This window comes from Megalops cyprinoides, chromosome 8 (assembly GCF_013368585.1).
Source record: "Megalops cyprinoides isolate fMegCyp1 chromosome 8, fMegCyp1.pri, whole genome shotgun sequence".
Lineage (NCBI taxonomy): Eukaryota > Metazoa > Chordata > Actinopteri > Elopiformes > Megalopidae > Megalops > Megalops cyprinoides.
Window position 1 is genome coordinate 10894761 of NC_050590.1, and position 27609 is coordinate 10922369.

The 27609-nt window shown below is 38.9% G+C and overlaps 2 protein-coding genes across 4 annotated transcripts in view; one reads left to right on the top strand and one right to left on the bottom strand.

Annotated features, from left to right (window-relative positions):
* The window catches only part of LOC118781879 (neuroplastin-like), a 32509-nt gene extending 17654 nt beyond the window's left edge, over positions 1-14855 (top strand). For 2 of the 3 annotated variants that reach the window (XM_036535007.1, XM_036535010.1), the window contains 6 exons: positions 689-783; positions 7884-8017; positions 8339-8612; positions 13791-13812; positions 14187-14263; positions 14681-14855. In XM_036535007.1, the coding sequence (XP_036390900.1) occupies positions 689-783; positions 7884-8017; positions 8339-8612; positions 13791-13812; positions 14187-14247 (586 nt within the window). In that variant the 3' untranslated portion in view covers positions 14248-14263; positions 14681-14855. The remainder of the gene's footprint in view (positions 1-688; positions 784-7883; positions 8018-8338; positions 8613-13790; positions 13813-14186; positions 14264-14680) is intronic. The other variant, XM_036535008.1, reaches the window with a different exon arrangement.
* A 4179-nt stretch (positions 14856-19034) lies between these two features.
* Positions 19035-19880, bottom strand: LOC118782456 (E3 ubiquitin-protein ligase SIAH1A-like). Its single transcript, XM_036535824.1, has one exon. The coding sequence runs from the start codon at positions 19872-19874 to the stop codon at positions 19035-19037; it is 840 nt and encodes a 279-aa protein (XP_036391717.1). The 5' UTR covers positions 19875-19880.
* Positions 19881-27609: the final 7729 nt, after the last annotated feature.

Consider the following 27609-nt stretch of genomic DNA (forward strand, 5'->3'; position numbering starts at 1 on the left):
GTTAGGTGACGTTGTCTGAGAAACCTGAGGGTGCCTGATGGCAGTGAGCCAAGCATCCACTGCCACCATACCATTATCCCTGATTGAGCAATGTCAGTTCGTTCCGCTGCTGTGGGCTCCAGGTCATATTCGTCTGATGACACAGTTGGAACTGAACGTGGGCTGTAAAGCCTAGCATGCATTCAAGGTGAACACTTTAACCGCTGAGCCTCTCTGGGGCCCTAGTCAAGGTTCTTGACTGATTGTTTGTGGTTCCTGAACATGTCAAATGTCAAATAAATGTACATTAGCATTAGGAATCACGCAATCAATGCAGTGTGACCAATTGCAGCACCCTGGAGCTGATAGAGCAGTCAGAGTACGCTGAACTATTGCGATCTAGTTTTGTCATATCCTATGTGGGTAATCTTCCACTCTGTCTCAAGCTGACTGGATGGATCAGACAGTTCCAGTGACAACATTAGTTGTCCGTCCCCCCAGCAGAATCTGCACTTTTCAAAGTCAGATGGAACGTCTGTCAGGGCATCTGAGGAATGTGTGGCAAACATGTTCAGTATCAAGGCAAATACTAAATAAATGGCTTCATGACAGTACTTGACAAGGGTTAAGAAAATGTGTTAAGACATTTAGAAGTCCACTAGTTGGGAAAGGCACTTAAAATTAACCATTTTTGTGGTTATCTTCACAGACTCAGCAAACCAAGAGCAGACGATTCTGGTGAATACATGTGCGTTTATACCTTTCAGACGGCACCACCTGCCAATGCCACTATTGAAGTGAAAGGTAGGACTCAAATCCTTTCATTGAGCAGGCAGATCTGTGTTATTTGTTTGTAGCATCATATATTTTTTAAATAATTCCTCAGTATTTTTAAATTCTGACAGAAAAAGGCTATCTTTTCCTTTTTATTCAGCTGCAGGTAATTTATTTTGCAACAGTTTTTAGAATTTTCTGAATTTAAATATACAGAATGGACAAAAAGATCTGATTTCTTCAGGATTAGTAGATTTTTCTAATCTAATCAGATTGTTTGCCAAAAACTTGGATTAAGCAGAGATTTTCTTCTGACTGCACTCTTTCCAACCTCTGAATAAAGTAATATACTGCATGCTGACATATAGAACAGTGAAGGAATCTACTGCTGATAAAAAATATACAGCATGTTAGAGAAAATCTCAATACATTCATATTAGATTCTATACATATATGGTCTTTTGTAATGTCCAATTCTAAATACATTCCACAAAATCTACATAAAATACATTTACTCAGGTATAGTAAAATACATTTTATTAGATACTGAATACAGAATCAAAAATATTTTAATACAAATGCACATACAGATCTGGTGATAAATTCACTATTTTTGATAAATCATAAATATACAAAAGATTCCTTATATTTTGAATTTACTATTTTACCATTATTTACAAATATGTTATACAATACCTGAATGTTATTCTAATACTGACTTGTATTGCCTATGAAACAAAGTGCTCCAAAGCCCCCAGGTTGTCACCAAAATGTCAGATCTATTTTAAATGGGCAGAAGTAGGGAGACAGACCCAAGACTGTTCACACTTGTTTCAGTTCATCTTTATTTGAAGTGATTATGACAAGATGACTAGGCAGTGGCTGTCAGTCATACAGAGCAGGACCGTAAGGGAATCTGTGTGCTATCACCCAGCAACAGACTGTCCAGTCAAATGTTCTTTGTGAATGTTGAAGCATTGCCCCCCTCCTCCATATGAAGAGATCAGTAGTATATTACAATTGTTTTGGAATGGCAACAAAATATGTCCTCCATCAGCCTGTCCATTAAAATAGACTGTAAGTGTTGCATTCTTTATGTCTCTTCATGTATCTTCAACAAAGATACAGTGGAATCAATAATGGCTTATTATTGAAGAACATTATTGAAGAGCATTATTTCAGATAGGTTGTAAATAAAGGATGCGTATGAGAGATTCAACTACACAATAAAATGTGTACACCAAGGACAGAATGGACAGGGTCACTCTGCCTTGAATCCTTCTTAATCAAAGGCTAAAGGGTAGCCATGTGCCAGAAGAACCAGCCAGCAGATCATTTCTGCAAAATAGCAACATTCTTCTCCAATCAAAGAGCCCATTGAGATGAAGAAGTTTTGGAAGTTTCTTCCACATTAAGCCGCGTTGTTGGTACTCGCATTCCGTACTGCCCCAGACTCTTAACGCTTAATGGTGATTCCCCCCCCCCCCCCACCCCCCCCCTTTAATCTCTCAGCACAACAGAAACCATTACTGTTCTCTGGTCTCACTGCTGCTGCTGCAAAAAAAAATGCTTGCTGTGTGCTGGCAGCCCCTGCACTCTCTTGCCTGGATACACTGGATGTACTCATGTCTTGACATTGTACATATGGAAATGTCAGTGGCTAGTACAAAGACTTGTTGCAGCCTGGTCCTCTGCAGCCTCTCTAATGAAAGAGCAGCTCTGATTTGCCTGTATGTATTATGTGCATTGTTGCCAAGTTGTCTCTTGGGCCCTATGCCTAATCTGCAATTATATTTTGTCATGTAGGGGGGGGGGGGGGGGGGGGGGGTCACCACTGGGGGTGGGTTGTTGGGTGGTGTTACTGTCTATCATGTATTTTGTCAAAATCAATAAAAATTTGGGAAAAAAGAGAGCCCATTGACAGGACTTCCAGTGACATTCTGATCAATGTGTGCAATATATGCACTAGCTAATAAAGTAAGATCTTAGCACTTTTCAGGTAATGTAGCCACCACTGTCATGTTTTATTGTCAAACAAAATGTATGAAAATGAAGTTAGGTGAGTCCCAAAGGGGGGAAAGTTAGAGTCCTTTTTGTGGCTCTTATTGTCAGATTTTTTTGCCTTCATTAAACCCTCTACAAGCCCATCTAATACAAGCCATTCTGATAAAATGCTTCAGAACCCATTCAGTGCCCATTTTTGGCTCAGTGTTTCATAACGATTGGGAGCTCCTTCTGAATGCTCAACCTGTATTTTTCCCAATATGCATAATCAAGCACTTCCACTGACATGCGCTCTGGAATACTCATGCATTTTGCAAGCTCTGTCAAAGTAACATAGATTATCAAGTCCCATTTTTGAACGTGTCAGCAGACTGGGTCAGCAGGACATTCCCTAGCTGAGTAGTTAGCTGGAGGTGAGAAAAGTCAGCAATTTAGTTTGCTAGCTAAATAGAGTTGTAATTATGAAAAAAATGAAACCCTTGACAACATATACCATTTTTTTCATTTTTTCTTTCAATTTAAAAAGAATAAACCAATGATTTAAGGTCCACTCTCATATAAAATATTCTCATGTATGTACTTGCACCAGTCGCCTTAAGTCACTATTCACATAACAGGCGTGGGGGGTTACATGATGGAGATAGTATTTATCAATAGGTGAGGTTGGTTGTCTGTAAGGGGTCATTAAAAGATACTCATGTAGCGCCCCCATGTCGCGGTGATGGGCATGACAATTTAAATTAACCTAACTTTTTGGGGCGCCCCAAGTTCTTTTTCCTTCTACCAATGTACATACAATGCATGTGCAATGCAGGTGAGGTTCTCTTTTTATAGGTTCCTGTCAACTATTCCGATTAGCTATGAATATCCCCTCATGAAATGAATAACGGCACTCCACCAAATATAGCAAAATAGAAGTCTTTACTCGTCAGACTAGAAATGAAATTACAATAAAATAAAATATCACCAGAACACAGAAGTTGTCTTCTTTCTTAATTCCCTTCTATTAAAGAAATCAGTTCTCTGCAAACCAAAGTCAAGGGTTTTCTCTCTTTCTCTCAATGACTTTAACGTACAACTCGCTTAAACAAACCCAGCACACACCGTACCTTTGCTGGCTTAACCACAGATGATGCCATTTAGCAATTAAATGAGTTTAAATATCAACCCAATTTGGTCCAAATAAGTCAGTCATCCAAAAAAAAAAAAAAAAAAACAAAGAAAAATAAACAAAATATTAGCACGGGCTACACTCATTTAAGTAGTGATGTGTTATGTTTTTAAAATATACATATTAATTTTCATAGGAATTTTTTAGTTCATATTATTGATTCTGAGAGTGATGACTCTGGGTGTGATGTGTTCATTAAAGTTTTTATTAACCACATTAAAATGTATACTGCTTTGCTTCACTGACCAAATGTAAATGACTCAAACTTACTTAACTCTGTCTCTAGAAAGCTCCTGGATTTTTCTAAATACCAATTTGTAGCAGGAGATTTTTAATCAGCTATGTAATCCCCATTTGGATAAATCCTTTGTTCATCCCCAACCCGAAAATGAACATACTTTTGGTAACTTCAGTGCTTACGCTGTTGACCTGAATATTATTGATGCCTGGCATTTAAGGGGCTTTACAGAAATTATTTTAGTTTCTTCTCTTAAGACACAATACATACTCACAGACATAGTATATATGTACTTACTCTTACAGGAAGTGTATTAAGTCAAAGAAGGTACTTCCAGTTATTATTTTTGACCCTGCGTCTGTCCTGGGAAGTTCATTTGGCAGCCCCAAACTGATACTTCTCAACAGATGGAGATATAATGTAAATTTTTCCAAATATTTTATTTTTGAGACAGCTATCAGCAAACCTGAATGAATTTGTACAGTTATTTTAAGATACAGCCAGCTCATCCACCCAGTCAATTTGGGAGGTGACTAAATATTTTTTTGAGGAGACTGCTCATCATTTACCCGTTATCTAAATTAATCCCAGAGTAAAAAAGTTGCTTACAACAGAGTGAGAGACTGACATTCCTGCTATTGAAAATGAGAAAAAGCTACTATTCTGTTACTTGCCAGCTGTCATCTGAGCAACTAACTAAAATGTGGATATCAGACTAACAAAACACTCTTATAAACCAGACCTCTGCTAACTGCTTTGGGTAGTTAATACTTCAGGAAAAAAGTGCTTGTCTATGCTGCTGTGGAACATTTTGTGCCATTGATTTCAAAGGGGCTGAAAAATGATTGAGAATAAGAATATATTCAAAAAAACTTAAATGAAATTAAAAAAAAAGCTGTGCTGGATATTCACAAAACACTTTTTTTCACGTGCTTGCAAGTGAAACTGCAGTCGCACACTTCTGAGTATTTTTTTTAACCTGAGAACGGTATATACAGCATATAGTACACATATATTTTGTCTACACCCCCCCCCCCCCTTGCTCTTTTGTTCAATGCTTTGCCTTTTAGCGTAAGGTTCTGGATTCAGTAGTGTAGTGCCTACTCTCTGTGCTGCAGTGTCCTTGACTGCCTCCCATTTCCCCTGTGCATAACTCAGCGGCAACAGATGGTGGCTTGTTTGATGGTTTGGGGATTAATCCTCTGAATCCGGTCCCAGCCTTTTCTGATGGTGGGAATTTATTGTCTGCGATGATAATCTGTTCTGAGAGTCAGGGGTTTTGTAGTTCTTTTTGTAGCTTTCCTTCGTTTTGTTTCACTGGGTGGAGATTTTCATAGTCTCTTCTGTTTGTGTGTTCTAATGTCTTTTAGTCCCTTACCCAAATCATTTGTAAGGGACTTTCCCCTCTGTAATGAGTGACAGAGTGATATCCTCTGGGGTTGCAGGAGTGAGTTATTTGTGTCCTCATTGCCCCCTTACTTTAATGCACAGCTGTAAAGATATTACTTTTTCTATTAAGTCACCATGTATTATGTATGGCAGAGTAATTGCTTTTCTATATTGCTGTAAATAGTAGAACATGACAGTTACTTCTTCACATAGGCCTTTAAAAATGCCTCTGCAGGAGGTTACTAAGTTACTTAGTTTTTCTTTCACTGCTGTTGTTAAGGGATCTGTGATTTGTACCCACCCAGACCTGTGAAAGAAACCGGAAAAAGGTATACATTATACATTGTCAGTTATTTTACCCTACCTAATTTTATTGTTATCGTCGAAAATGTGTTATGAGGCAAGAGTATTCCAGTATTGTTCTGAATGTACATCAAATTTCAAAAGGAGTGCTTGTATATTAATATGATTAATTTGTTGAAGGAAACCAATAGAAAGCAATGGAGGAGGAATCACACAGGGGACAGCCTGCTTACTATCAGTCATGAGTGAAGCATGCTGGAGATAACGCTTAGATAATGTGGCTGCCCCCTCCCCCTCTCAGACAGCATGCGTGTGTACTATAATTAGAGAGGGATGATGTCACTATCTGAGCTGAAGCCACTCCCACTCAGCACACAGCAGAAAAGGGTCGTTCCAGGCCCTTTTCTGATCTTGCTTAATTGCATAGAAGGAATTACCGCTATTCTGTGGATTAGAGAAAGACAAGTGGTTATCTGGACACTGCAGTCCACAGTATAAAGAAAACTGACTCCAAAAAACTTACTTGAAAAGGTCTCCTCATCCAATTTTTTTTTTTTGACATAGAGACGGTTATTCCAGACAGATTTGAACATGATCCTAAGAGTACAGCAGCTGAGCTAAATTAAAATGTGTGTGAGGCTCACATTTAATTATAATTTTGACATCAAAATAACCGACACAGTTTCAGAGATTCTTCAATTACTGTGACTTGTCAGTCTTCAACTTAAAAATTGAATAATTAAAAGAATAAAACTACTTTATGATGATACTTCTGTCTTATTGTTAAATGACTCAAGGCCCTATTCAAGGGGCTGTAACACAGTTACGCAAATGCAAAGGCAAACCCCTGGTGCTGGAATCAAAAGGTCATGTCTGAAGCATTTTTGATATTTCAACAACACAAACAAACATAGTGCAAAACATGGGCTGAGATTTACCTTTATAACGACTAGAGGGTGTGCCACTGTGTTGGGCAATTAGGACACCTTATGCACCTTATCTTTAAAACACCTTTTGAATACAGGTTATACCCCATTTTGTTTGTTACAGCTGGGATGTGTGAGAGTCATAATTAATTAATTTCTTAACTAGTTTTAATGCATAAACAAGTCAAAAGTTAGCAAACTGAAATGCAAAATCCATTCTCCTCACAACCCTGCCCCTCCTCTGTGCTTATAACAATTACTTCTGTGTTGGTTAATTATGTGACACTTAGTTTTCTTTAAACAAGAAAATGTTGACCAAATTGGATTAGACATAAAAATTAGGCTGAGTTTATTGTTATTATTGTATTTCTTTTTTTTTCACTTGGCAGAAGCTGTTATCCAGAGACGTAGCACAAAGTTACCAAAGTACCTCAGATATAGTCACAAGATCAACAGTATACATAGCAAATTACAGCAAACAGTATGAGAAGGCTAGGTAGCTATATGGATGAAGATATTCATAACCAGAAAGATTCTGATAGGGGGAACTCAGTCTGTTACTGTCCTGACAGTTAGTTGGCTACCAAGTACATGTGTTCTCTATAGTCTGTAAATCTGGTCATTCTTGCTATCCATACAAAGCACACAGCTTTTATGCAGTCACGGTCTTTAGTTTTACATTTAATTTTCAAAACACAATAACCTCAACATTTCGGTGTTGAAATAATAAAGAGTGGATTCTTTTCTGTCACTGTCTTCCCATAAACTATGGAGCAATGGTGTACAATATTACAGAATTGCTTTAATACATTATTGTCATTGATAAATACACAGTGCTTCCTGCCATGATACTGGTCTTGTAGGGCTCTCTGGTAGTTTCTGCAGACGGTGTGAGCAACTCATTAATGATTTAGTGTATTTCCAATGCTACAAATAGGAAGCTACAGATACGTGACAATTTTTTTCTTTTCATACGTAACCAAATGTATCCAGATCACACCTTAGAACTATTGTAGTAAATGTAGTAACTTTATCTTAATTGAATTGTCTCAATTCTATTATTTCAAGCCCCTTTTTAATGTCTTAACTTGCATTGCAGCTGCTCCTGGTATTACCAGCTACAAACGCAGTGAGAACAAAAATGAAGGTCAGAGCGCTATGCTGTACTGCAAGTCTGTAGGCTATCCACATCCTTTCTGGACCTGGCGCAAGCTGGACGGGTCCGTTTACAGGGTACGTGTCCCTCCTCCCCTCCTCACTTCTATCTGCCATTGGTGTGCTTGGTAGCTTTGGCTGTAGTGTGTACTTGGTATTTCTCAAGGAGGAGGTTGTACGTTAATTTATCATCACAGGCAAGAACTATGAAGAACAAACTCTGGAGAATTAATTGATTATTATTCTGATACATTATCATCTCTTCAGTGGCCATTGATATTAACCAGAAATATTGAGAACTATATAATATTCGCTGTTGTTCTATGCCTTGGTGTTGCAGTAGGACCCGTTTCACAACGTGTCCACTCTTGATCTCTCTCTCTTGCTCTCTCTCTCTAGGAAATAGACAACTCCACTGGCCGCTTTTTCATCAGTAACAGGGACAACTACACAGAGCTGAACATTCAGAACCTGGACATCAGCACGGACCCGGGCGAATACCAGTGCAACGCCACCAACATCATCGGCACCATGTCCATAACCTCCGTGCTGCGGGTCCGCAGCTACCTGGCACCCCTCTGGCCTTTCCTGGGTGTGCTGGCGGAGATCATCATCCTGGTTGTCATCATCGTGGTGTACGAGAAACGCAAGCGGCCTGACGAGGTGCCCGAAGGTAAGCAGAGCAGGTGCCCCTTTGTCTCCTCATTTCCTCTCCAGCCCACAGACCCTGACAGAGGATTGAGAATTTTAAGGCATTATGGTTAGGTATGTTCTGTTTGCCCACCTCTTTCAGTTTGGGCTAGAGCATAGGTCCAAAGGAATGCTGTCCTGCGTCTGTAATTCCTTTAAGTGAGCGTATTTTGTGATACACCAGCTCAGGTGCCTTTTTCTGGACAGCCATTGTCAATAATTCACTCTGTGGAAGTTTGCCATGGCGGTTTACATTGTTGCAAAGATAAATATTTAGGGGAAATTTGATTCCTTCTCGTGGTCAGACATGGCCTGCTGTTAATTATTGATCGCTCTCATGGGACAATTTCAAAAGTCGATCAATCTATATTGCGGGTAGTCCTTCCCAATGCTGGGAATGAACATTTCATCAGTGCATAAAGACAGAGTCACTTCTTTTGAAATTTGCCATTTGAATTTTGGTAAAGTTTTATGGCTTTTAGTTATTCTGTTCTACTTCACATTTTTTCCATTTTAAAAACACATATTAGGCTACTAGTTCATGGTTTTTTGAGGTGATGCTAACTTGTTCTCTGATTAAAGGTTTGCTAGTAAGTTAATATATAATGAACCAGGTTCTATTGTTTTAAAATAATGTTAGCCAGCCAATATGCATGACCATACCATAATACTGAACACCTAGGCTGGCTACTGAAAACTTTTAATTTGTAAAGCACTCTCCCTCACATACTGCATGTGACATATATGGCAGATATAACACACTGTAGAGTACCACATAGATGTTTATTAAGTCTGAAAATGACCTTTTGATGGTTCAGTGTGAGAGTCAGGTAGATAAGATATGTGTTTGTGAAGGATGCATTTGTGAAATTTACCTGGATTTTGTGATATGAAATAAGGACTTAGAGTGAAATAAATCTCCAGTCATTTAAGTAATAAGAAATAATAAGAAAGCAACAGTTCTTGATTGTAGGGTTACTGACTGGTCATCACATGTTCTGTCTTACACTCAGCAGTGAGTTCTTTTGTAGAAACAGCCATTAAACCTCTTTGTTCTTTCTCTCCCATGCTATCGGATCCCTCTCTCCCCTTACTTGCTGGGAAACCTCACCATAAATTGCACACATGTCGTGTAGTAAATAACAGCAAAAATGAAATGATGTCCTGACTGCCCATGCCTTCAAAGATCTCTTATATTGTATGGGATTTGTTAGAAGACAAACTTGAAAAAGAGTGGAAGGCTTTTGAAATTCAGGTAGACCTTCTTTGAATGGCTCCTATTAACAGGACTTAATGTGCCAAAGGTATCATAAGGGTTACACTATATTCATGTAACCCTTATTCATGTAACCCTCATGGGTTCTTCATAACCTGTTTTCTTCGTCCTCATTACAATACTAAAATACTTACTACAGTGCACGCTCCTGTGTCATTCTATCTCCCCTCCCCCAGGTAAGTAGATCATAAGGATCCAGAACTTTCAGTGAGATATGCAAAAGAGGAAATCTTCTTGAAACATATGCACATGTTGCAAAATGTGTTACTTTCCATGAGACTCTGTTGCACTTTGCAGAGAGGAAATATATCTCTGCAACATGCTGTGTCCAAATAAACCAATTTATTTGCGTTATTATTTATTAAGCATAAATCCGATGTTGTGAAGTGATGATACAACAATGAATTGCCACCTCTGCAAGATGGTTACATTAAAAACAAATTCTTAGGCAAGGCCTTAATAATGTATGCTGTATGCTTGTTCCCTTTTAGAGTGCCTTTGTGATGGTAAAACTAATTTAGGCAACAAGCAGGTCCATTGGCATGCTACTGTATACAGTGTGGACAAATACTGGAATATTATTACATGTGTAAGTCATATTTAGTTTTCTGCAGAGCTCTGCACCACTGTTTTTAATCCCACATAATTGTTTTAACAGTACTTACAATAACAGAGCTTACAGTGCTGCTATGGAAAATTAAACATGTACTTAAAATGTCAATACAATAAGGAAATGTAGTTAATGGGTAGGGAACAATGTAGCAATTCCATAACAAACAGTGCAAAAACAAAAGGTGGTCAAGCAGTGTTCCCAACTTCATGTGCATCTTTCCACCTCAGTGCCAGGTATGAGGTGCCTCTTGAACAGAGCTTTCTGTAGTTGTAAAACAGACGATTGCATATATAGTACTCCAATGCTATATGCTCCATACACTGCTCTGATTCTTCCAAAACAATTACATTTTTTGCACTTAAAATGGACATCCCCAGCAATCTTTGTCACTGATCAAAATCCATCTGTGTGTGAATAGTCATTAATAATAATTTATGGGAGCATTATAGAAGTGTGCAGACATAACTTTTACTTCAGATCTCTCTTGTCCCGTCAGTGCCACACAATGGAGGATGTGTTTATTTATTTATTTTTTTCTCATTTTGTGAGTGTATGCAATTTCATATGCTGTGTACCCACTCTGAAGGAGTAGTGCCTCTAAACTTTTTGTAATGCCAGATTTGTCCAGAATGAAGCAAAGCTTTTGAGGCAAGGTTTTCTTGGACTCAATGGGTTACTATGACTTCTTTTTTCCCCCCTTTCCAAATTGCACCATAACCTAAAAATGGGTGGTAAGTGAGAGATCTTGCATGCCGCCAGAGTTTGTTTTTTCTATCAGCTTTTCTCAGTCACAACTGTTCATCCAGACCATGATGCCAACACTCCTTTCTACAATGATTTCATTCATTTTGTTTTTCTATCTATTCTATAATATTCATTGGGTTACGTACAGTACTTTCCCATTTACACTCATGGCTGTTTTTTTTTTTTTTTTGGACATAAGCCTCCCATTCCAAATTTGCAATTTTGTCCTCATTTCTTTTTTTTAATTTTTAGTTCATTTGTATTATTTTGAAGTTTGACTTGTTTGACACGGAGCTGGAAGTTGTAAGGGGTTCCGTCTGATCCATGGCAGTGTTTTCAGAGTTTAATATCGCAGTTTACATCCTCTTGCTACTGTTTTTGCTTGTTTGTATTTACTGTGAAGTGATGTAAATACAAACGACTAAGTGAGTGTTTACTATTTAGAGAGTGTTGAGGAAATGAGTTGGTTGTGCACAGCCTGATATTAAATCACAAGCCCGAGAAAAGAAAGGTGATGTGATTTTTGGACATACTTTCAGACCATGAAGAACATGTGTAAGTTAATTAACTAATTAAACTAATATTTGAATTACAAAGACCATCACATATTACTGGGGCCAAACATCCCCATTATAAACATTACAAGGTGGTTGGGGTTGACATTGTCTGAAATGTGTCCTCTTCATTGCATTGTGCACTTTAACCTTTTATGACTGCTATTTAAACACAAATAAAAGGTTAAACAGTGAATGGCCCTGGGCTTAACTTGAAATACAGATTAATCATTTAGTCACACAACAAAGGAAATGCAGCATGCATTTTACCATCTTATGAAATGGTTTTAGCATTGGCTTTGTGCATGTGCACCCTGGATTGCTCTAATTTAAACCCAGAGGAAATACCTTTGTTTTGCACAGGAATTATTAGTGGGGGGTGGCAATATGAATGTAGATTATTTAACCAATCATGTTATCAATGGGATGGGAGATGAGGAGACTCAGAAGTTTACTATTCTAAATGTCCAGAGACATTATCAAATGTCCTCTTCAAGGCTGAATATGTCCGGCACTGTTGTTTTGTTATATCATTTGGTCAGCTGCAGAGCCTCTTTATAACTTAAATTACTGCTGCATTTTTCTTTTTTTTTGAACATTGACAGCACTGTTTCTAAGACTGACTCTAATTTAACAATGCACTGGTTTGCCTTTGAGTGATTACCTCACTAATATGCAGTGAGGAGCTGAAGTCCTGGCATTCCAAATTATGTGCAGATTTCACTTTTACTTGTGCTCATTTGGTTTATCAATCAGTTGCCCTTGTTTGCTTTTCAATCATGGATAGCACTTTTGAACTGTGTCTTTGCGTGGCAGATAGCTTCATTTATCTGCAGCTGCGTATCACCTCTCTGGTGCGGTGCTGTGTAGGCATTGGTGTGAGGGTGGGTGGGGGGGTGGGGGTATTGGAGGAGACAGGTCACTGTCTGATGGTCCCCTTCCATGCCCAATGCCTTGTCATATGGCCACACTGTCTAGCACGCTAACTTCCATACCAGCTCCATGTAATCCCTGTGGAATCCTGCTGCCCTCAGACCTTCAGCTGCATGGCCGTACTGACACACTAATCCCAAGATCCAATATTAGGTTTTCAGTGTGTGCCTCAACCTGGCTCCTTAGTTTAGTGGGTTTCCTTTCTGAACCAATTATGTATCTGCAAAGCATGCTGGGTGTGAGCCTGTTTTCACATTTCATGTACCACAGTATGTAGAATGTGAGGTGCACTTTAATAAGTGTACCACTTCAAAACTGTATTCTGCGCTATTCAAATGCATGATATTTATATAAAACTGGGCTTGCATTAGACATAATATTGACCACTGTTGAAATACTTTTTTTTATATATAATAAATACTAGTAGTATCACTTATTAATTTAACAGATGAAATTCTCTTGTGTTCATCCCATGTGGTTTTGTCATACCCTTCCAAAGTAGACTAATATTCCTCTAAATGTTCAAAGTATGGTGTTACTGAGAGCAGTTTAGAGACCGTGGAGAAAATTAACTTGATGCTAGCATTGCATTACTATTGTTACAATATGTTAGAAACAACTAAAGGCAAACAGACTCCTTTTGCAAATGAACAAGAAAATCAAGCAAGGAGAGGACCAATGGTAATTTATGCTGCAAAAGCTCATAGAAAGGTAACATTTTATGATACTAATTAGTGGTTAATTTATGCAGCACGCTTCCTTAAGCCAGACAAACAGTGAAGTCTTAAAACTGGCGTCAGCAGTATTCCACTCTTAAGCAGCTGAATTTTATACTTTTTTTGTGATCCATTGTGCAACTCCAAAATGACTGATCCACTGGAACCTAGGGACAACAGGAACCTCATCAGTCTATAAAGACAAGGAAATCAAGTTATGCTATTCAGAGATCAAATCATACTGGTGTTTCTCTAAAATGCTTTCTGAAGTCTAACTGTGTTTTCTGTCCCATTGTTCCTCCATTCCTTTCCGTGTCTACTGAAGACGATGAACCAGCGGGTCCAATGTAAGTACAGGCCAACTGATGGAGCTTTACTTCATACAGGTCATTAGTGCGCTATTGCAGTAATTGTCAAAACTAGGCATTGTGGTCCTCTGTACCTCAGGGCAGCCTAGGCTGAGCGAAGTCAAGTCAGGTCAACTCTTTTATATACTACTTAGTGTTCATGTAGTGTTCATGACTAATTTTTGTGGATGGATTTACCAAGTAGTTGAATTCATGCGGAGATTGTTTTTCAAAGATTTTGTAGATGTGAATAAGGCAGAGAGAAATATAAAACATTTCAAAGTGAATTGGTATTGTATGAATGCTTAATGTTAATCGTGTCATGTAAGATTCATGCTCGGGAAGAAATTTTTACCGTTGTATTTCTCCATCAGGAAAACAAATTCCACCAACAACCACAAAGATAAAAATCTGCGTCAGAGGAACACTAATTAAGCAGACTGCCTATACAGTGAGTATTTTTAATTCATGCAAATAAATGTCTAAGCGCAACAAGCAATTAGCTTAGCAATTATCCGTAATTTGTTATACTTATTTAACACGTGTATTTGATTAGAACTTGGAAAAAAAGATAGATGTCAATTAATACTACTCAAATGAGGGATGTCCCACTAAATATTTTCCCAGGGTTTTATTTTCTTACTGATTCAGCTGAGCAACCTTTAATAATCTTTGCTTGCAAATATTAATGGCTGCTGAGAGTGTAGTCATTGCTCTTAATTTAACTTCATTTATACAGCTTGATTTCTACAGTGTTTTTGGCAAAATAAGAACATTGAAGAAATTCCGTATCATATGAGCTATCAGAAACTGCAGGACACAAATATTTTCTCCTGTGTAACAGTTTTCTCTCTCCCCTCTTTTTTAGTTGGAGATCACTAAATGGATATGTTGACAATATGAAGGTAACTGAGGAAGGAAATCCTGACTATTCTGAATGAAACTTTTCTGGTCTCATTTGGAGTTCAATAGTAACAAAACATTGATAAGAACAATAAAACATGGCTGTTTTAATCATGCCTTATTCAGTCATATGTAAAGATGCCGGAATATAGGTATACATTTTTTTCTGTTGTGTGCTGTTGGTTTTTGTTGATTTTTCCCTCAAACAAAAATTAACCTTTAATTTCTACATATCATCTAATAATGCATGCAAGGTTACCTACTGTATGATAGGTGGAATTGTGTTTTATTTTTTTTCTGGTTTGTTTCTTTGAGTGAGTTTGCATTTAAACATATGTTTGTATTTTATGTAAATCTTCAAATCTTCCAAATGAAAATTACTGCTATATTCTGACATATTGAGTTTTGTACAGTTTAATGATTCAACAGCACATGATTCCATACCGTGGTGTATTACATTTAAACAGTTTGTGTTACAATGTAAAGGCTTCAAATGGGTCCTGCAGTATTTAATCAATAATCGGTAACTGAAATTACAGTACTCTTTATCACACTTCTGAAAATAGCAATGAACTGTTTTAATATTTTCTATAGCAACTTAGATGTCTTGTACATGTTACACTTAAATGTTAATTATAATATAAAATCTGTATAAATTTCATTTTATAATGCACATTCCCCAATTTAGTCGTTTTTATTGAAACTATTTATTGTACAGCATGGCTATTATCCTATGCAATATTTATTCATATAGATATATTCACACTTTTGAGGCAGGAATGGTTTGTTTTTCTATATTAAAGCTTTACTGTGAGCTCACTTTTAAGAAGCGGATTCAATGCAAGGCACTATGGTAGCCTGAGTCTGCTCTTTAAACAGTGTATTAATGTCTGGTGCAGTGCAAATGGATGTACATTGGAGTTGACAGAATGGGGTAAAGGGTGAGAAGCCTCTATAAAACATGTGAAACCAGTCATTTTTGAGAATAAATGATTCCAAAGGTAAAACACGTGTTTTTGATGATCTTTTCCAGATTGAATGTGCCACTGATGAATGAATTGAATGTTTCCATTGTGTGCAAGTGTAAATTAAGGCTCATTTTGCTTGTGCAGTTGTGAGTTAAATCAGAACACACACATACCATCAAACCCCCAGTCAAACACACACAACACAACACCTGTGCAGTCTGTCATTCTGGCTTGTGAAAGTACACCACATACACTTGTCTATGACTGCCCCAAACATGTCACATATGACACCTCCTGTAGGTCATTTACAGTACTGTGCTCAATGTATGGTAGACACAGGTAGACAAAGAGAGAAGACAAGACGTTTAAAAATTCCTTTTGGGGTATTTTCAGTACATGAAGCAAAACAGGATTCTTCCTCAATCTGGAAGAAGGGGCCAAGTGGGGAAGTATGGTGTACTGATAAATAGCAGGATGCATAATCTAAATGTGGCTTGGTTTGATTCACAGGTGGGCTACTGCTGTTGTATCCACGAGCAAGGTGCTTCACCAAGATTGCCTCATAAAATGTCCAGCTATGTAAATGAATAGCTGAATAAATAACATGTAAAAATGGTAAGCTGTGTAAGTTTCTCTGGATAATGCATCTGCTAAGCAGTGTAATGTAATGGAATATAAACGAAATGGACCTTAAATGGTGCCCAGAAGTAGTTAATATCTGAGGCACCCAATCAAATGCAATGAATGGTTTCAATACTGTCAATGTTTTCTATGCAATATAACACAAAGCACTTCATTAGATGTCATGGGAGTGAATCAATTTAGAACATTAATGATCTTATAAACATTAAGGAAGCCTCATTTTTGTTGAGGTAGTAGTAGTAGTGTAGTAGATACTACACTCATTTGCCACAAGTTTAAAACCCGTTTTACCTGATCCCTGATAATTCTGGGACAGTGAAGTTAAAATATTTGAGCATTGTTCAGTTTAGCTGGCCAAATACTCTAAGCCATTTTTCAAAGGCTAGCTCCTCTTTATTTTATTAAGAAAGTTGTGGAAGTACCACTTATGTCTCAAATAGTCTGTATTTATATATCTGATTTATAAATAGAATATACAATGTCTGTTCAGACATCAATTTAAATACTTTATGAAATAAAGTAATAAATGCAATGGAGTCGAGAAATAATTTATTTAAACTGTACTACAGTACTAAGCATGTGAATTATACAGTATATTGCAACCCAAATTTGTTCATTGATGAGGAAATGTATCTTGGAAATATTTTTTCTTTACTGAGCCATGTAAAGTGGTGTGGATTTCTCCAGTTCTTTCAGGATTTTGTGTAAATTTAAATCCCTTCTTTGTATACAGTTAACTTCAACCCATTCTTTCATCACAAATATTACAAGATGCAACACAATGGAAAAGCCAGTGCTAATGACAATGTAAGTGGCTCCATCTAGTGGGGGACTGAATAAGTAAAAGTAAAACAACAAACAGAATTCAACATACAGGAGCCCAATAATACTTTAGTATGTTTGCATTAATGCATTTAAACTATGTTCATGTCAAGAAAAACCAAGGGCAACTTAAATGAATTGTTACAGGGGAAATCATATGTAGAAGTTGATTTGTTGATGTGAATGCACTCTTTTGGCAAAGCGTTTCATTGGCAGTGGGTGGTGGGCCATCACTGTTGGGATTGCTGGCAGTGTAACTGAAATGTTTTGCATTGCAAGATGATTAATACTTTTTTTTCCACTGACTGCCTACCTTGTAGTGCAAAAGTAAGGGTTAGGAGAAACCCCTTTGGTGGCTGGATTGAAGAATTACTGACAAGAGCTTCAAAAAGAATAGGCCAAAAATAAGAATAACAAGGTCAAAGCGTTGTTCGTGTTACCATGGAAATGTGTGTGTGTGTGTATGCATATACAGCGTTTTGAAAGTTTGGCTGCAATCTAGACAACCAAATTAAGCACTGTGTTTCGTATATGCATAGTAAAAGAAGCAGGTTAAATTACGTGAGGAACACACTGCTAGCAATTTGCAAGGCACTCAATTCAAGCCATGTCTCATTTCCACCTAATCCATGGCATTTCATTACCACTCACACTGCTGTCCAAGAGGAACACCACCATGGCTACCATACAGCCAAACACACGCCATGGTGAACAATGGAAAAACTATGAAAATTTGGCCAGGAAGATCTCCGTGCACTGCAGAGTGGTGACAGACTTGCATCAGGTAGGGTATCACAGCATCCAGAGAGTCCTTCCACTTGCAGGAGGGAAGGTTTAAGACTGCAGTCTTTGTTTAAATCATTACAGTATTCACATCCAATACCAGCTCCCACACTCTTATAGCCTTACCTCCTTTCAGAAAAGTATTGACTATATTTGTATAGATTTATATGAATTAAAGATACGTCAATGCACAGACTAATCCAATCTACTTATCTCAAACTCATATCTGCAGCCTTTGTGAGAGTCTCTCCCATGCCCGGGTCACACCAATCTTTTGAGCCTGCATTTATTACAATTAGCCCTGGATGCTAATTAATTATTCTGCATTTTCTGCAGCACCTCCCAGCCCCTCTAGGCCTGATAAATGACATGTAAAGTAACAATAAAAAAGGTAAACAAGTATAACAAAAATATAGCTTTATTTAAATGACAATAAAATCTAGTCATACACAGACAGACCAGAGTCAGCAGCATATAGGCCTAATGACCACATACACAAGCATCAGAACAGTGACAACAGATGCAGAAAGAGAGAAACACAGAACATCCGAAGATTACAATAGTCTACAGCCAAAACTTTACAGTTTTTCCCTTAGTTTTTTTTTTATGCATTACAAAGTTAATTAGAAAAATAGTAATATCGATTATATTGAAGTGGCCCCATTCTGAGTAAGGTGTAGAGTGGTTTAAGCAACAATCATTCAGACTGCTCTCAGCCAGCAGGACTACCCTACTTATCACAAGAAACGTGCAAAAGACAAACCTCACAAAAGTTCCCGCTGCACTTTGAATCTCTCCCCCACCCCCCCCCCCCCCCCCCCAACAGTTTTTCCATTCTCTCTAACCCCTGCAGCATCACCAAAATGACCAACCCCCACCCCAAATGTGCATACTACAGAGTGCCTATTCTTGAATATAGGACGTACTGTTAGGTGTTCTTTTGTAAGATAACGGATACTTGTTACCATCATCCTTACCAAGTGCACATTACTCAGACTGCCCCCAGACTGCTCCCAGACAGCCAGGGAGTGAGTTTCTGCACAACTGGGGGGGGCAACCCAACATGCCATGCTTGATTTATGATCATGTCCTTCCCATCAGCCCTCAACACATGTAGATGGTGATGTTGACATCCAGGTTCCCATTCTTGGCAAACATTTGTGCGGTGCACATGTCGAACATCAGGCAGTTTGTGTCGTCTGCCAAATTGACGACGTCTTCGTAGATGGAGCTGGTCGGGGACTCCCAGGTGAGCCGGTGGCTGTGGCTGTTGAGCTCAATGCAGTAGGCGAATTTCTCGGCCTGCTTGGCCGTGCCAATGAGCTGCACAATGGCAAAGAACTCAGGTTGGCTCTCATACAACTCCCCCTTCAACAGCACCGCAATGAAGTGGAAGCCGTAGCAGGATTGCATGATCAGCCAGGTCACACCGTCTGGTCGGTTGATGTTTTCGGCGTGGAGGGTGACCTTCTGGCTCTGCACTACTCTACTGACATAGTGCTGCTGCATAAGGTGGGGTATGACAGCGTCTAGAAAGCCCTGCCACTTGCAGGAGGGCCCAGGGCAGGGGCAGGAGTACGGCCGGAACTCGCACAGCTCCTCGTGCTCAGCCTTTTCCATGTGCGACAACGTGTCCTTGCAGCCCGACCAGGCATACTTGCAGGGGAACAGCAGCAAGTTGGCCACCCTCTCCATCGCAAGGTTGCGTATGTAGCCCAGGTGGCCTCGGCAGGTGGGGCAGAAGGTGAGTTTGGGCCAGCAGTTGCTGCAGAGCATGTGGCCGCTCTGGCACTGCAGTATGGGGGGCAGAGCATAGTCGAAGCACACAGGGCACTCGAACAGACTAACCAGATAGCGGTCGGAGATCGTGGTGATGGACAGCAATGGGACTTGCTGGGAGGGGGTGCACCTGGAGGGCAGCACTACAGCAGTCTGGCGACTCATAGCTGTACTAAGGCAACCATGAGCAGAGACAAGAGAGAGGGTGAGCAAATTAATACACAGATACATAAAGCCATAAATCTGACACAGGCTGGTATCCTTCAAGAGCACCTGAGAACAAACACAGGAATTAGAGAAGGGAGGTGGGAGGTGTTGTTGCCATGATAAAAGGACTCACGAAAGGCATTCACGTCAATAGAATATATAGTCAAACTTTTCAGCTGATATTATAATGATCTGAGCAACATACAAACTAAAACTCTTCCACCAGTTAAGTGATCCACTACCTGAAAACAAACCTGAACCACTGCATTAAAGCAATGATTCTGCTGACAATGAATACTGATTGTAATCATGGAGAAGCTGGCAGACACGTCTCACAAAAGCCCAAAAGAAAGAGTAAAACTTACCAAACTGGCAGCGGGCTTTCACAGTACCGTGAGGGGGAGATAAACACCAACTCAGTCCTCAAGCGCTGCAGTCTCACACCTGTATTTAACAAGCCTGATGAGGTAGGTGAAGCTTGTTAACCAAAGGCTGGCTTACACAGACAAACAGTTACAAATTGACAAGTAACAATTAAACAATTAACTGGTTAGATGTACTTGACATGAAATGAGCATAGTGGTAAAGAGCAGGGCTTGACAGCAAAAGGATGCTGGTTCACTTCCCTGCTGGAGCACTGCTCTTGTACTCTTGGGCAAGGTACTTAACCCACAATTGCCTCAGTAAATACCCAGCTGTATAAATTGGTAAAATTGTAACCCAAGTAAATCAATCTGGATAGGAGCATTTACTAATGTAATTGCGAAGTAGGGCCGTAACCACCTCCCCCTAGAGACTAATTGTTAATTGTTGTCAATTTGTTAATTGTGTTGGGGAACCAGCGTATTGGCTAGTCATACCCGAGTAAGTGAAGGGTGATTAAATACAGGTGTGGCTGGAGAGCAGGAGAGAAGGCTGATTTTGTCCCTGCTTTTGGTATAGGCTGGTTTCTTTGTCTTTGTTTGGTTTTACAAATAAATTATAGTTTCTTTTAAAGTTTTGTTCTTTTGGCTCATTCATGGGTGAAGTGTTGGCCAGCCTCTCTGCAGTAATTAACAATGAACAGTTTTGAAAGTTCTCCATCACAGTGATATACACTTAATTCCAAAAAAAAATCTTTTGAGTGGTTAATAGGAATCAAAAACAGCTCTATTTCAAAGTCTGTGTTCTGTATGTCAGAAAAGGCAATGTTCTTGCATGCAAGTAAAACACACAGTAAAAGCCTCATCACACACCTGAATTAGACCTTCTCTAGGTTAAGTGTCACACACCCACTTTAGTTTAAACCAGGTAGTTTAGTCCACTTTAGTACAGCCTGCAGTGATAACTGGTAGTTATCTTTACTATAATCCTTAGCTACATGTGTAACTCCAGTTGGAAATCAATTTCTGTAAGGTGAAACCCAGGGAATGGGCTTGATGAATATACCAAGCACACTTCACTCACAGACCACTCCCGGACTGCTCCCAGAGAGCTCTCAGATGGCTCGCAGATGGCTCCAGTATGGCTCCTATATAGCTCCCATATGACTGAGAATTGCTTGTTATGTCCAACAAATACACACTCCCTGGTCGTACGTTTTCTGTATAATGGGAAATGACCTAATATGCTGTCCTTTGGTTTGTGATCATGTCCCTCCTATTGGCCCTCAGCATATGGAGATCATGACGTTGATGCCCAGGTTCATGTTCTCAGCAAACAGCTGCACAATGGATGTGTTGAACAGCCGGAGGTCACTGCTGATTGTTGCTGTGGCCGTCGTACGTCTCCTTTGCTATGGGGCGCCAAGTGTACCAGACCTTTTTTCGTGGATAGAATGCCTTCTGTGCTACGAAACGCATAAATTCATTATGAAATCATATAACACCGTAACGCCTTTTGTCCACGAAAAGCACAAACGCGTTAGCATTGTGTCCACGAAATATTGTAGAGAGCACATACTTTCGTGCACAGAAAACAAACGGATTATTCCTTTCGTGCACTGAATTGACCGTTGTGCTTTTCATTTTGTGGACAAAAGGCGGAATGCACTTCGCACTATGTGGAAAAAAGAAATCATTTTGTAGGCAAAAGTAATTCTGTCCACATAACAGATGTCCTAGGCCAGCATTTATGCTGTTGTGGCACGAAATGCAGAATGCGCTGTACGATCATCATTCCGTGCCATCGAATATTCATTTTGTTCACTTAACTGTTTTGCTATATTACTGAAAGTATGATGTGCACGAAGGGGATTTAGCACAATATATTCCGTGACTCCGCAGTTACAGAAGGCATTCCGTCCACGAAAGCAAAGGCTGCTTGAACTTTCGTATACATCAGTATTTCGTGGACACAATGCTAACGCGTTTGTGTTTTTCGTGGTTTCACGCGTTACAGTGTTACATGGTTTCGTAATGAATGTATGCGTTTCGTAGCACAGAAGGCATTCTGTCCACGAAAAAAGGTCTGTAACATTTGGCGCCCCATGCTTTGCCAGCACCAGCATAAAATGGAAACCAAAGCAGCACTACATCATCACCCTGTCCTGATCAAACATTAACATTTCGTATCTTTGATCAGATTCATGATTAGATTAACTTATTTTTTATGAATTAAAATATATGGCTCCAAAATGTTAGGGGGCAATGCATATTGATATTTGAGAATGGCCTGGGTCAGATCAGTGCTTTTGGTTTCCAACAGAGTATGGATGGACACCACATAAGAACAGCAGGTAGGGAAAAAAAATCAGAGTACATCGCCTGAAGCACATCTACCTTTGAATCACATAATGAGTTCAGGCCCTTGGTATCAATTAGGATGGTGAGATACAGTATAATTACTGGTGAGATGCATTCGCCAAGAGTTGGCTCATTCAATCAGAGAAGAGAAGTCCGGCCCAGGATGAACTCTCTGTGTTCACTCACACACCTGTGAATCAGATAACAATGTAATTTCCAGCCTGGAAGGTGTACGAAAGTGATGACACAGGCAAAGTGAGTTTAAAAAAAGGGGATTTCTTATTCCTGCTCTGAGTTTAACCTTTAATGCAGACATGAGCAGAAAGTGAAATTGAGTTTAATTATTTTTTTCTATCCCTAAGAGCTTTCTTTAATTTGATTCTAATCTACATTAGGTATGTGGGCTATCAGTGTGAGGTCTTGGAAGTGATAGAATTTTTTAAAATATAAAAATTATGAAACATAAGAAATGTTAGAATGTTTGGTTTAGATTAAAGGATAATATTGTTGCAGAGCCTGTTTTCGTACATCACTCCTAAATGCATTTTTTCTGTTTAGTGAACAGATTTGTAATTAAACCTGCAAGTGATAACCACAATGTGATGTGGTTGTTTCAGGAAATGGCACAGTCCTAAAGTAATCTGACCTTAAAAATCCTCCTCCCACCTTGAGGTGCCACTCAAGAGAATCTTTGCCATACTGTCAGATTTCTGCTCCACCTCCAGGAAGCTTATTGCATCAGGCATGGATGACTATTCCTGGAATAAACTCTCTCTCTCTCTCTCTCTCTCTCTCTCTCTCTCTCTCTCTCTCTTTCTCTCTCTCTCTCTCTCTCTCACACACACACACACACACACACACACACAGATGCACTCAGACGACCGCAGTCAGTGCCAGGCACATTTATCACCTTGACTGGAACACGTGCTTGGGGGGGTCACTGTCCTGCCCTGCTCCAGCTCTGTAGGAAGATGGGTGTCACATGAACCCACAGTCTGAATCCTAGTGTGAAAGTAAGTACGAAATACAACAATCAAGGTTTTCTCAAGCAGTGTTCATAAACAAATTCAATTAATATTATTTTAATATATCAAATTGACTTGCTAATATATTTGAGCGGGAGCATTATTTAGAATTCTTTTAGTTACACAACAGGACTAATAGCAATCAAAACATGACCAATGTCACATTTTGATCTGAGCCAGTGATGTGCTCTCCCTGTTTTCAGCTGTTATGACATTTACAAGGCAGTGGGGGGCTCTGCACTCTCAGAAACTCAAGTATTTTGATCCCATGCTCTCAGAAACAGAGCTACAGATAAAATATACTCAATATTAAAACAGAGCAAGTTACACTGGGATATATTTCTTACATTGCTTTCACACACTGCTTTTCACACACTGGATAAGTGATAAATGCCACTATAATAGTCTGTACACCCAATATATTGAAAAAAAAAATGTATATATATATATATATATATATATATATATGTATATATATATATATATATATATATATATATATAGGGTGTGTGTGTGTGTGTGTGTGTGTTTTATATATACATAAAACTTGCTCCTGCTAACTAATGCTCTGCTTCATGTACTTGCTTTCTAATCCAATAACAAATAGGTTTACCCCAACCTATCCAGACAGCAACCCTTATGCATAAACACCTGAAACTGATCCATGCTCTGCACTGATTTGTAGAATTTATTGACCTTGGATGCAACTCCTGTAGTTGGCGTGCTTGTGAAATTGTTTGGTGCATTGCGCTTTGCTATCACCTTGTTCTACCCACCCCCTCCCTCCCTTGTCAAAGCAGAGCAAGCAGTTGCCTTACTCTTTTGGATGCAGCTGGGAAAATCTACCAGGATATTATTATAATACACTCATATTATATTTTATGATAACATTATGTATTTCGTGGCAAAGCCCATTCACTAACACAATCACCTACACGTAGTAATAATATTTAGTTAGTTTTCTTTTCTCTCTTTCTCTCACAAAGAAGTATGGGTTTCTATCACTGACACATGTTTCAATTGCATAAACATCGCATTTCACCAGTGAATTTCAAGATTTAAAGGAGATTGTCATTTTGTTCTTCCACACATGCTCTGTGAGGATGTGATTGTCAATATGAGACTTAAATGATCATATCAGGAATTGCATGACAACTTTTATACATTTTGCAGAACCAGTCTGGAGTGTCGTGTAAATTAATAATAAAAAAACACTAATCCTGCTTCCTTTCTTCCCTGTACTGAAGTTCTCTTGGACCACACTAAACTCACCCTACAATGCTTTAGGGGCAAGCTCTGTAACCCTTCCTCTCAGGATATAACATGCTACTGTACTTATTTCAGTGAAAGAGAAACCCCAGTGCAGGGCAAGTATTGTCCCCACTTAAGCTTTTTGCTTTGAAAGATCTACATAAGCACTAAGATTAAGCATGCCAATCCATCACTGACCGCTGCCCCCCTCTTCTCACAGGACTTTATTCATTGAACTGAATAACTATTTAGACCTGGATGACAACAGCTCGGCACAGTGGCTGTCACCATCCAATATGACACACAGCTTCAGTGACTGGTGCAGTTCTGGTATTCCTGTGACACATGAGCAGCTCATCTGTGCAAAGAACGTGCAAGCCGTGAACCTTGAAAAAGGCACAGGGAAGAATGAAGGAGGGGATTACCACTCCTCATCATATCTCCTGGAGCAAGGAGACAGCAACAGAGCTGGGCATTTAAATGGCCTCTTTATGTTCAGGGATCCTGGTTTCACTGTGTTTTCAATGACTAAATGCAGGGAAAATATTGGAGGTCATCCATGAAATCTGAATTTATATACAATGAACATAGTCTTCAATATTGGCACTGTGAACCCTATACATTATTCACAAGCCTGTAAATTCTTAAAGCACATCATTGATTATATTATCATTTACTGCTTATAGGGTTTATAAAAATCTAAGTATGGGACATACATTTTCTATAATGAATTGACTATGTACAGTATTTGCATGAAAGATTGCATGCACTGGAATGCACCACAAACTGAATCATTGAGGAGCTGGTTTGGACTGTCAGAATGCAACTGGAACAGACAATTGAGGAGTGCTTTGGATTATGTTAAGCACAATATTTTCTGTTCACTTGTTTATCCTCTTCAAATAAGAGGAGGTAAATGTAAAACCTGATATTAAATGGGAAAAGAAACGTCAAAAAGGCACGTCAAAGATTTATTCATCTTTTGTTCGTTGGAAGACTTCTGTCAATGTGTGTTTCAAATGCAAGGAATGTCCCCTTTCCGTTTGTTTGTTTCAGTTATTAAGGAATCGTATAATAAAAATCTCCCTGACAAAACTGAAATACTCCGTATTAGTCAACGTAGGTATACATATCTAAAATGTTAAACCATTTATTCATTCAACATTTGCATAATAAGTATAATACATTCATAAATATGAAAATAATGCAATTCTTGATTTTCAGGTGTTTTACGTTCACTTTGTGAGGGGTTTGTATGGACTAATTTCCGACAGTTTATAGGTTTCACATTGTCTATTGGCTTTCTTGTACCAACAGTTATGGCATTTTTATCAATGTTTTTGTTGTTCAGAAGTTACCCGAGTCGATCGTTCGAACCACATTTAACAAAATAACTCCTTATGACAGCCCATCATTTAATCGTGTGACTACTACATCAACTGGCTTTTGTATATAATAGCAAGAATCAGCTACATGAGGCTTATTACAGTGGATTTAATAAAACACGGTCGTAGCAATCAATTTCTTAGTTTTAGCAACAGCCATTTGTAAGCAACAGAGACATTTGCAAGATTATTAAAGACATAAACAATTTATCGTCTGGACAATTAAATGATCTTTCACATTTTTACTCAGAGAGTTCAATTCAGCAAAAAATCTTTTCCCGTTTAGATAGCAGGGGCTTCAACTGAAATAAAATCATAGATGAAAGAACAACGTTGAGGGGGAAAACATAAAGAATGGAAAATTAACAGGATACGAGCGAAATAAGTAAATTCCTATTTAAAGTAATCAGTGTCTGCCTAACATTCATTGGTAGTGAACCAGCCTCTACTATCTGTATGCTAATACTCCAGTTGATGACTTTTTTATTGGTCATGTTTTTTTTTCCCTTCCCTTCTGTCTCCTTGTTATAGCACTGTATGTGTTGTATGTTTATACTTGATTTGTGGTAAGTCTCGTTTTGTCAAGTAACGTGTCAGAATAATCTGCCTACAAATGGTCTCTTACTGAATTCCATGTCATCTCCCTCTTGAAATGGGACGCAACAGTTTAAAAGTACATTTGTGGATATTTGCAGCATAGCTGACTATTAAATGAGCATTACTATAGTACGCATCTAACTTAGGCACAGTGTTATATCTGAAAGCACCGTTTCGTGACCCTCGGAGAAACCCTAGGATAAATGATTCCTTATATCATACCATTAGTTTGTGCGCAAAAGGTCATTCACCGAGGCTAAAAACACATTCTATTGTGGCTTGCAAACAAAATGATTATGTGACTTGTTTTGCGATTTTATGAATGTTGTCACGAAGAAAAAATAATGTTATAACCAACATGACAGGATAGCGATATCCCTATGGGTATTAGCCCTTTAAAACTCCAGACTGGAGTCTTAGGACGGTGGGCTGTGCGTATTTGCACTGCTTGCTCCTATGGCAACCCAATAGATCCACATCATGCATATTCAGAACACCAGCAAGCTAGTCGAGAGCATGGATTGGTGATGTATGCGGTCCTTGCGGTGCTCGTGCAGGTTGCGTGATTACATTTCATTGTTTATTGACAGCGCACACGAGTCTTAGAGGGTAGAGAGCATGCCTCGTTACTAAGCATCTCCTTACCCCCGCCCCCATCCTCCGGCACGTCTTTTGCCTGGCACGCCGGGGTGACTTCATGTGCACTTTGATT